This window comes from Scyliorhinus torazame, unplaced genomic scaffold (assembly GCF_047496885.1).
Source record: "Scyliorhinus torazame isolate Kashiwa2021f unplaced genomic scaffold, sScyTor2.1 scaffold_557, whole genome shotgun sequence".
Lineage (NCBI taxonomy): Eukaryota > Metazoa > Chordata > Chondrichthyes > Carcharhiniformes > Scyliorhinidae > Scyliorhinus > Scyliorhinus torazame.
In genome coordinates, this window is record NW_027308284.1 from 53379 (window position 1) to 64651 (window position 11273).

The window sequence follows — 11273 nt, forward strand, 5'->3', positions numbered from 1 at the left end:
ACCAGCACCCGCTCAATATACACCCTAAACAGCCCCCCCAGATTAAACCAGCTCCCCGCTCAATATACAACCGAAACAGCCCCCCCAGATTAAACCAGCTCCCCACTCAATATACAACCGAAACAGCCCCCCCAGATTAAACCAGCACCCGCTCAATATACAACCGAAACAGCCCCCCCAGATTAAACCAGCTCCCCGCTCAATATACACCCGAAACAGCCCCCCCAGATTAAACCAGCTCCCCACTCAATATACAACCGAAACAGCCCCCCCAGATTAAACCAGCACCCGCTCAATATACAACCGAAACAGCCCCCCCAGATTAAACCAGCTCCCCGCTCAATATACACCCGAAACAGCCCCCCCAGATTAAACCAGCACCCCGCTCAATATACACCCGAAACAGCCCCCCCAGATTAAACCAGCACCCCGCTCAATATACAACCGAAACAGACCCCCCCAGATTAAACCAGCACCCCGCTCAATATACAACCGAAACAGCCCCCCCCCCCAGATTAAGCCAGCTCCCTGCTCAATATACACCCGAAACAGCCCCTCCCAGATTAAGCCAGCTCCCTGCTCAATATACACCCGAAACAGCCCCCCCAGATTAAACCAGCTCCCCGCTCAATATACAACCGAAACAGCCCCTCCCAGATAAAACCAGCACCCCGCTCAATATACACCCGAAACAGCCCCCCCCAGATTAAACCAGCTCCCTGCTCAATATACAACCGAAACAGCCCCTCCCAGATTAAACCAGCTCCCTGCTCAATATACACCCGAAACGGCCCCCCCAGATTAAACCAGCTCCCCGCTCAATATACAACCAAAACAGCCCCCCCAGATTAAACCAGCTCCCCGCTCAATATACACCCGAAACAGCCCCTCCCAGATTAAACCAGCTCCCCGCTCAATATACACCCGAAACAGCCCCTCCCAGATTAAACCAGCACCCGCTCAATATACAACCGAAACAGCCCCTCCCAGATTAAACCAGCTCCCTGCTCAATATACACCCGAAACAGACCCCCCCAGATTAAACCAGCTCCCCGCTCAATATACAACCAAAACAGCCCCCCCCAAGATTAAACCAGCACCCGCTCAATATACAACCGAAACAGCCCCTCCCAGATTAAACCAGCACCCGCTCAATATACAACCGAAACAGCCCCTCCCAGATTAAACCAGCTCCCTGCTCAATATACACCCGAAACAGCCCCCCCCCCAGATTAAACCAGCTCCCCGCTGAATATACACCCGAAACAGCCCCTCCCAGATTAAACCAGCTCCCCGCTCAATATACAACCTAAACAGCCCCTCCCAGATTAAACCAGCTCCCCGCTCAATATACACCCGAAACAGCCCCCCCAGATTAAACCAGCTCCCCGCTCAATATACAACCGAAACAGCCCCCCCCCAGATTAAACCAGCACCCGCTCAATATACAACCGAAACAGCCCCTCCCAGATTAAACCAGCACCCGCTCAATATACAACCGAAACAGCCCCTCCCAGATTAAACCAGCTCCCTGCTCAATCTACAACCGAAACAGCCCCTCCCAGATTAAACCAGCACCCCGCTCAATATACACCCGAAACAGCCCCTCCCAGATTAAACCAGCACCCCGCTCAATATACACCCGAAACAGCCCCTCCCAGATTAAACCAGCTCCCTGCTCAATATACACCCGAAACAGCCCCCCCCCAGATTAAACCAGCTCTCCGCTCAATATACACCCGAAACAGCCCCCCCAGATTAAACCAGCACCCCGCTCAATATACAACCGAAACAGCCCCTCCCAGATTAAACCAGCTCCCCGCTCAATATACAACCAAAACAGCCCCTCCCAGATTAAACCTGCTCCCCGCTCAATATACACCCGAAACAGCCCCTCCCAGATTAAACCAGCTCCCGCTCAATATACACCCGAAACAGCCCCTCCCAGATTCAACCAGCTCCCCGCTCAATATACACCCGAAACAGCCCCTCCCAGATTAAACCAGCTCCCCGCTCAATATTCAACCGAAACAGCCCCCCCCAGATTAAACCAGCTCCCGCTCAATATACAACCGAAACAGCCCCTACCAGATTAAACCAGCTCCCCGCTCAATATACAACCGAAACAGCCCCCCCCAAATTAAACCAGCTCCCCGCTCAATATACAACCGAAAATGCCCCTCCCAGATTAAACCAGCTCCCTGCTCAATATACAACCGAAACAGCCCCTCCCAGATTAAACCAGCTCCCCGCTCAATATACAACCGAAACAGCCCCCCCCAGATTAAACCAGCTCCCTGCTCAATATACAACCGAAACAGCCCCTCCCAGATTAAACCAGCTCCCCGCTCAATATACACCCGAAACAGACCCCCCAGATTAAACCAGCTCCCAGCTCAATATACAACCGAAACAGCCCCTCCCAGATTAAACCAGCACCCGCTCAATATACACCCGAAACAGCCCCTCCCAGATTAAACCAGCACCCGCTCAATATACACCCGAAACAGCCCCTCCCAGATTAAACCAGCACCCCGCTCAATATACAACCGAAACAGCCCCCCCAGATTAAACGAGCTCCCCGCTCAATATACACCAGAAACAGCCCCCCCAGATTAAACCAGCACCCCGCTCAATATACACCCGAAACAGCCCCCCCCAGATTAAACCAGCACCCGCTCAATATACACCCGACACAGCCCCTCCCAGATTAAACCAGCTCCCCACTCAATATACAACCGAAACAGCCCCTCCCAGATTAAACCAGCACCCGCTCAATATACACCCGACACAGCCCCTCCAAGATTAAACCAGCTCCCCACTCAATATACACCCGAAACAGCCCCTCCCAGATTAAACCAGCTCCCCGCTCAATATACAACCGAAGCAGCCCCTCCCAGATTAAACCAGCTCCCCGCTCAATATACAACCGAAACTGCCCCCCCCAGATTAAACCAGTACCCCACTCAATATACAACCGAAACAGCCCCTCCCAGATTAAACCAGCTCCCCGCTCAATATACAACCGAAGCAGCCCCTCCCAGATTAAACCAGCTCCCCGCTCAATATACAACCGAAACAGCCCCTCCCAGATTAAACCAGCTCCCCGCTCAATCTACAACCGAAGCAGCCCCTCCCAGATTAAACCAGCTCCCCGCTCAATATACAACCGAAACAGCCCCCCCCAGATTAAACCAGTACCCCACTCAATATACAACCGAAACAGCCCCTCCAGATTAAACCAGCTCCCCGCTCAATATACAACCGAAACAGCCCCTCCCCAGATTAAACCAGCTCCCCGCTCAATATACAACCGAAACAGCCCCTCCCAGATTAAACCAGCTCCCCGCTCAATATACAACCGAAACAGCCCCCCCAGATTAAACCAGTACCCCACTCAATATACAACCGAAACAGCCCCCCCAGATTAAACCAGCTCCCCGCTCAATATACAACCGAAACAGCCCCCCCCAGATTAAACCAGCACCCGCTCAATATACACCCGAAACAGCCCCTCCCAGATTAAACCAGCACCGCGCTCAATATACACCCGAAACAGCCCCCCCAGATTAAACCAGCACCCGCTCAATATACAACCGAAACAGCCCCTCCCAGATTAAACCAGCACCCGCTCAATATACACCCGAAACAGCCCCTCCCAGATTAAACCAGCTCCCCGCTCAATATACAACCGAAACAGCCCCTCCCAGATTAAACCAGCACCGCGCTCAATATACACCCGAAACAGCCCCTCCCAGATTAAACCAGCTCCCCGCTCAATATACACCCGAAACAGCCCCTCCCAGATTAAACCAGCTCCCCGCTCAATATACACCCGAAACAGCCCCCCCAGATTAAACCAGCACCGCGCTCAATATACACCCGAAACAGCCCCTCCCAGATTAAACCCGCTCCCCACTCAATATACACCCGAAACAGCCCCTCCCAGATTAAACCAGCACCCGCTCAATATACAACCGAAACAGCCCCTCCCAGATTAAACCAGCTCCCTGCTCAATATACACCCGAAACAGCCCCTCCCAGATTAAACCAGCTCCCCGCTCAGTATGCAACCGAAACAGCCCCCCCAGATTAAACCAGCTCCCCGCTCAATATACAACCGAAACGGCCCCTCCCAGATTAAACCAGCTCCCCGCTCAATATACACCCGAAACAGCCCCCCCAGATTAAACCAGCTCCCCGCTCAATATACACCCGAAACAGCCCCTCCCAGATTAAACCAGCTCCCTGCTCAATATACAACCGAAACGGCCCCCCCCAGATTAAACCAGCACCCGCTTAATATACACCCGAAACAGCCCCTCCCAGATTAAACCAGCTCCCTGCTCAATATACAACCGAAACGGCCCCTCCCAGATTAAACCAGCACCCCGCTCAATATACAACCGAAACAGCCCCCCCCAGATTAAACCAGCTCCCTGCTCAATATACAACCGAAACGGCCCCTCCCAGATTAAACCAGCTCCCCGCTCAATATACAACCGAAACAGCCCCCCCCAGATTAAACCAGCTCCCTGCTCAATATACAACCGAAACAGCCCCTCCCAGATTAAACCAGCTCCCCGCTCAATATACACCCGAAACAGCCCCCCCAGATTAAACCAGCTCCCCGCTCAATATACACCCGAAACCCCCCCAGATTAAACCAGCTCTCCGCTCAATATACACCCGAAACACCCCCCCCCCAGATTAAACCAGCTCCCCGCTCAATATACACCCGAAACAGCCCCCCCCCCAGATTAAACGAGCTCCCCGCTCAATATACAACCGAAGCAGCCCCTCCCAGATTAAACCAGCTCCCCGCTCAATATACACCCGAGACAGCCCCCCCCAGATTAAACCAGCTCCCCGCTCAATATACAACCGAAACAGCCCCTCTAGATTAAACCAGCTCCCCGCTCAATATACACCCGAAACAGCCCCCCCAGATTAAACCAGCTCCCCACTCAATATACAACCGAAACAGCCCCCCCCCAGATTAAACCAGCTCCCCGCTCAATATACACCCGAAACAGCCCCCCCCCAGATTAAACGAGCTCCCTGCTCAATATACAACCGAAGCAGCCCCTCCCAGATTAAACCAGCTCCCCGCTCAATATACACCCGAGACAGCCCCCCCCAGATTAAACCAGCTCCCCGCTCAATATACACCCGAAACAGCCCCCCCAGATTAAACTAGCTCCCCGCTCAATTTCCAACCGAAAGAGCCCCCCCAGATTAAACCAGCTCCCCGCTCAATATACAACCGAAACAGCCCCCCCAGATTAAACCAGCTCCCCGCTCAATATACAACCGAAACAGTCCCCCATAAGTTCCAGGTCCAAACAGTCAATGACAAAATAACCTTAGCAACCCACCCGCTTCACCCCCCCTCAATGTTCGATGGCAACCAATTCTCGAACGGGCATAATAAACAGTGCCCGCGAATTGTAGAATCCTTCCTCCGTCCCCCTCAGCTCAAACTACACCTTCTCCAGGGTCAGGAACTCCAGCAGGGCCCCCCCCCCCGTACAGGCACAGGGCGGAGAAGCTGACCCCCACCCCAACAGGACCCGCCTGCAGGGAATCAGCTTCCAACCCTGGGCGATCCGATAGCCCGAATGTGACCTCTAGGGGCCCTGGCTCTACGTTTACGGGCACTACCCCCGAGATGACACTGCAAACCTCCCTCCAGTACACCTCCAGCTTCGGACAGGTCCAAAACTTATTTGCGGGGGCCCCCTGGCCCCCCCCCCCCCTCCCACCCATGGACGCCCCATTCGCCCTCCCAAATCCTCCCGTAGATCACCGACACCCGCCCCTTCTCCGTTGCCCCTACTGATATTACCTCTTCCAACAATGACGGGTTTGGCGCTATCGGAAAACTCTGAAACTCCTTCCTGGGAAAGTCCCGGAGCTGCAGGTACCTAAACCCTTCCCCTTGTCCCAGTCCATATCTCTAATTTTTTCAATAATCTTTATTGTCACAAGTAGGCTTACATTAACACTGCAATGAAGTTACTGTGAAAAGCCCCTAGTCGCCGCATTCCGGCGCCTGTTCGGGTACACAGAGGGAGAATTCAGAATGTCCAATTCACCTAACCTTTCGGGACTTGTGGGAGGAATCCGGAGCACCCGGAGGAAACCCACGCACACACGGGGAGGATGTGCAGACTCCGCACAGGCAGTGACCCAGCGGGGAATCGAACCTGGGACCCTGGCGCTGTGAGGCAACAATGCCAACTACTGTGTTACTGCGCCGACCTGCGTACTCCCCCAACTCTTCCAGCCTCGCAAAGCGTCTCCCCCAACCCAGGAACTGCTCATTTAAGTACCCTGATCCCTCTCTCCTCCCATCTCCGAAACCTCCTGTCTCGTTCCCCCTAATCGGCCTCTCCCGCCCCCAGCTTGAAATGCTGCCTCCAAATCTTCAGCGTTGCCACCACCGCTGGACTCCCCGAGTATTTCCCCGGGGCCATCGGGAGAGGAATCATCCCATCCCAATACACGGCTTGATCGACTCAAATACTTCCTTAAAGAACACCTTCGGCAAAGTGACCAGCAGGCACTGGGACACAAACCAGAATCGCAGCAACACATTCATCGCCTGCCCTGGACCGGCCAATGGCAGAGGGAGGCTGTCCCTCGTCAATCTCAATGGAATACAAACCACGCAACAACTCAGCTGAACTTTGATGCGGGGCAGAACACACGCTTCTTGACTTAACCCTGTTCGACCTTGACATTCGGGAACAGCATAGGGATTCCCCAGCACTGCTGCCAAGCGCATTGCCCAAATGTCACTGGTTTCAGCTTTCGCGGTGGGCTCGGAGTGGGCTCCTAAACCCGGTGGCTCCCACTGCCAAGCGAAGCTCCGAGGGCTCACCGGAGATACACAGCAGAGAAGGGACAGTGGCCAGAGGCCGCCCCCGCCAGCCTCGGATCTATTAGTAGCTGGCCGCAAGTTAGTCCCTGTTCCCTTAGATTGCAAGAAGCTAACGCAACTCCCGATGCAGAGCATCGAGGGAGAAGGCAGGGCCTCGGCAGCTACAGGCATTGGATCGGCTACGACAACCTGCATTGAGATAGCACCTCAAGCAAGGTGGGGCCCTGCATGGGCGCAAACCGCCGCCTCCGGGAATGTGGGTTTCCCGAGCTGCACTATTCCGGCAAAAACCTGATTTGACACGGGACACTTAAAGCAACAACTCACATTTACGTGGCGGCTTTTAGCACATCGACAGGAGCGGTTCTAAAACAAAGTTTGAATCCGAGCCGCTGAAGGGGATTTCGGGTTGGGCGACCAGAATCAAAGCGGCAGGTTTGAAAGAAACGTCTTCGAGGGGGAACGCGCGGCAGTGAGGCAGAGAGGGAATTACAGAGGCGTCCCTCCGAGGCAGGCGAGGACATCCGTAGAATCTCTACAACGCCATTCGGCCCATCGAGTCTGCACCAACCCTCTGAAAGAGCCCCCCACCTCGGCCCCCACCCAACCCTTTGGACACAAAGGGGCAATTTGACGTGGCCAATCCACCCGAACCTGCACATCTTCGGGAGGAAACCGGAGCACCCGGAGGAAACCCACGCAGACACGGGGAGTGCCGAATTTGCCACATTATTACTGGGCGGTCAAAGCGGAGAAAGTGCTGGAAGTGATTTGGGCATCGGAAAGTTAGCTGGGTACAGATGGAGTCTGGGTCGTGTGGAGGAACGGGTCTGGGGCAATTGGTAACCGTGCCTTTCCCCCGGCGATATATTCTGGGACTTCAGTGGCAATCACCACGTTAAAAACTTGGCGGCAATTTCTTTTTTTTTAGTATAAATTCAGAGTACCCAATTCTTTTCTTCCACCTACCCTGCGCATCTTTGGGTTGTGGGGGCGAAACCCTCGCAGACACGGGGAGAATGTGCAAACTCCACACAGACAGTGACCCGGGATCGAACCCGGGACCTCGGCGCCGTGAGGCCGCAGTGCTAAACACTACGCCCCCGTGCTGCCCCTGCCTATTATCTTTGATACTAAGTACCTGGAGTTGGGCTGTGGCTTTTGAAATACTTCCTGATGCCACCTATCAGCGCATCAACCATTCACATCTCGCCCCTTAGTGACCTTTCAGCGCAATAACAGGTGTACCTACAGCATGAGCACTGTATTCACCTTGAGTGTGGAATAATATTAACGCAGCGCTCACCCGCCAAGGTTACAGACTGGGGCGAAACAAAGTGATGGAAGAAATACCACAATAAAACCAGATTTAAGGCAGAATCAAGGCAGGTTGCATAGTCCTTGCTTACATGTAAAATGCAGCAAAGTAAACGCAAATGAAGACTAAACGGGCGATCGATCACCTTGCGGAACACCTTTGCTCAAGTGGCTGGCCTGGCCAGAAGCTTGCAGTCGGTTACCGTTACAATATAACTCGTTTCTTTCCCCCGCCCGCGGAACCACAGACCAGCCGCGGCGCCGTTCAGCCCATCGAGTCTGGGGCAGCTCTCTGTACGGCCATCAAGCCCTGGTACCTCCAACCCCCCCCTCCCATGGCCGCACTGTGGTTCCCAGTCAACTAAACCAGCCAAACGCCCTCTTTTCTGACACTGCCAGACCCTCTGAGCATTTTTACATTTTTGACAAAGGAAGCCCCATAACGTGTAAATATCAGATTCCCAGCAGCTCTGCCGGGTTGGACAGGGATTCCCAGCAGCTCTGCCGGGATGGACAGGGATTGCCAGCAGATGGGCAGGGACTGTCTGCAGGGATGGGCAAGGATTGCCAGCAACTCTGCAGGGATGGACTGGGATTGCCAGCAGCTCTGCAGGAATGGACTGGGATTGCCAGCAGCTCTGCAGGGATGGACTGGGATTGCCAGCAGCTCTGCAGGGATGGACTGGGATTGCCAGCAGCTCTGCAGGGATGGACTGGGATTTGCCAGCAGCTCTGCAGGGATGGACTGGGATACCCAGCAGCTCTGCAGAGGTGGACAGGGATGGACAGGGATTCCCAGCAGCTCTGCAGGGATGGACAGGGATTGCCAGCAGCTCTGCAGGGATGGACAGGGATTGCCAGCAGCTCTGCAGGGATGGACAGGTATTCCCAGCAGCTCTGCAGGGATGGACAGGGATTCCCAGCAGCTCTGCAGGGATGGACAGGGATTCCCAGCAGCTCTGCAGGGATGGACAGGGATTGCCAGCAGCTCTGCAGGGATGGACAGGGATTGCCAGCAGCTCTGCAGGGATGGACAGGGATTGCCAGCAGATGGGCAGGGATTGTCTGCAGGGATGGGCAGGGATTGCCAGCAGCTCTGCAGGGGTGGACTGGGATTCCCAGCAACTCTGCAGGGGTGGACTGGGATTGCCAGCAGCTCTGCAGGGATGGACTGGGATTGCCAGCAGCTCTGCAGGGATGGACTGGGATTGCCAGCAGCTCTGCAGGGATGGACTGGGATTGCCAGCAGCTCTGCAAGGATGGACTGGGATTGCCAGCAGCTCTGCAGGGATGGACAGGGATTGCCAGCAGGTCTGCAGGGATGGACTGGGATTGCCAGCAGCTCTGCAGGGATGGACTGGGATTCCCAGCAGCTCTGCAGGGATGGACAGGGATTCCCAGCAGCTCTGCAGGGATGGACAGGGATTCCCAGCAGCTCTGCAGGGATGGACAGGGATTCCCAGCAGCTCTGCAGGGATGGACAGGGATTCCCAGCAGCTCTGCAGGGATGGACTGGGATTGCCAGCAGCTCTGCAGGGATGGACAGGGATTCCCAGCAGCTCTGCATGGATGGACTGGGATTCCCAGCAGCTCTGCAGGGATGGCCAGCAGATGGGCAGGGATTGTCTGCAGGGATGGACAGGGATTCCCAGCAGCTCTGCAGGGATGGACTGGGATTGCCAGCAGCTCTGCAGGGATGGACAGGGATTCCCAGCAGCTCTGCATGGATGGACTGGGATTCCCAGCAGCTCTGCAGGGATGGACAGAGATTCCCAGCAGCTCTGCAGGGATGGACAGGGATTCCCAGCAGCTCTGCAGGGATGGACAGGGATTCCCAGCAGCTCTGCAGGGATGGACAGGGATTCCCAGCAGCTCTGCAGGGATGGACAGGGATTCCCAGCAGCTCTGCAGGGATTGCCAGCAGCTCTGCAGGGATGGACAGGAGCTCTGCAGGGATGGACTGGGATTCCCAGCAGCTCTGCAGGGATGGACAGGCATTCCCAGCAGCTCTGCAGGGATGGACAGGGATTCCCAGCAGCTCTGCAGGGATGGACTGGGATTGCCAGCAGCTCTAACTCCGGGAAGCTGACAGTCGGCCACCAGGAGCCGGGATTGAGGATTAAAGGTTTATTTCTCTCAGGCCGCTCTCCCCGGACCCCGCGCTCAGCCTGAGCACCGGACACCTTACCCCGCCAGGCCCCCGAACAGGAATTTGACCGACTTGGGCGACGTCCGAGGTTTCTCCGTCTGCTGCGCCGCCGCCATCTTCACCAAGGTGACTCCCGCAGGGGGCGCGCACGTGCCCGCGCGGCGTCACCCGGCCCCGCCCCCACCGCGTCACCCTGACCACGCCCCCGACGCGTTCCCCTGACCCGCCCACTCCTCGTCACCCAAAACCGTCCACTCGTCGTCACTCTGACCCGCCCATCCCGTCACTCTGACTCCGCCCACTCCCCGACACCCGGCCCCGCCCCTACCGCGTCACCCTGACCCGCCCACCCGTCACCATTTCGGCATTCTGACTTCGCCCCGCCCCGTCACCCTGGCCGCGCCCCCAGCGCGTCACTCTGACGCCGCACTCTAAAGTTACTACGGCCCCGCCCCGACCCCGCCCCGTCACTCTTACCCCGCCCACTCCCCGTCAACCCTGCCCCACCCACATCTCGTCATCACGGCCCCGCCCCCACCGTGTCACCCTGACCCCGCCCACTCTCGTCACGCTGGTTCCGCCCACTTCCATCGCTCTGACCCCGCCTGCTTTTACGTCATCCCGACCTCGCAGACACCAGCCCACTTGCCGGCATAGACGCCCCGCCCACTCTCCGTCCCTCTGACCATCGCCCTCTCCCGGCCCCGCCCACCCCGCCCGTGCCCGCCGCCCGTCATCCCGACTCGGCCCCGACCACTCCCCGTCATGCTGACTCCGCCCACCTCCGTCACTCTGACCCCGCCCACCTCCGTCACTCTGACGCCGCCCACCTCCCCGTCATGCTGGCCCCGCCTTGCCCGTCATGCTGACTCCGCCCACCTCCGTCACTCTGACCCCGCCCACCTCCGTCACTCTGACTCT

At 56.4% G+C, this 11273-nt stretch overlaps 1 protein-coding gene across 1 annotated transcript in view; it reads right to left on the reverse strand.

Annotated features, from left to right (window-relative positions):
• Positions 1-10546, reverse strand: part of LOC140406487 (mitochondrial 2-oxoglutarate/malate carrier protein) — a 59400-nt gene extending 48854 nt beyond the window's left edge. The window contains exon 1 of the mRNA XM_072494512.1: positions 10392-10546. Within this exon, the coding sequence (XP_072350613.1) occupies positions 10392-10468 (77 nt within the window). The 5' untranslated portion in view covers positions 10469-10546. The remainder of the gene's footprint in view (positions 1-10391) is intronic.
• Positions 10547-11273: the final 727 nt, after the last annotated feature.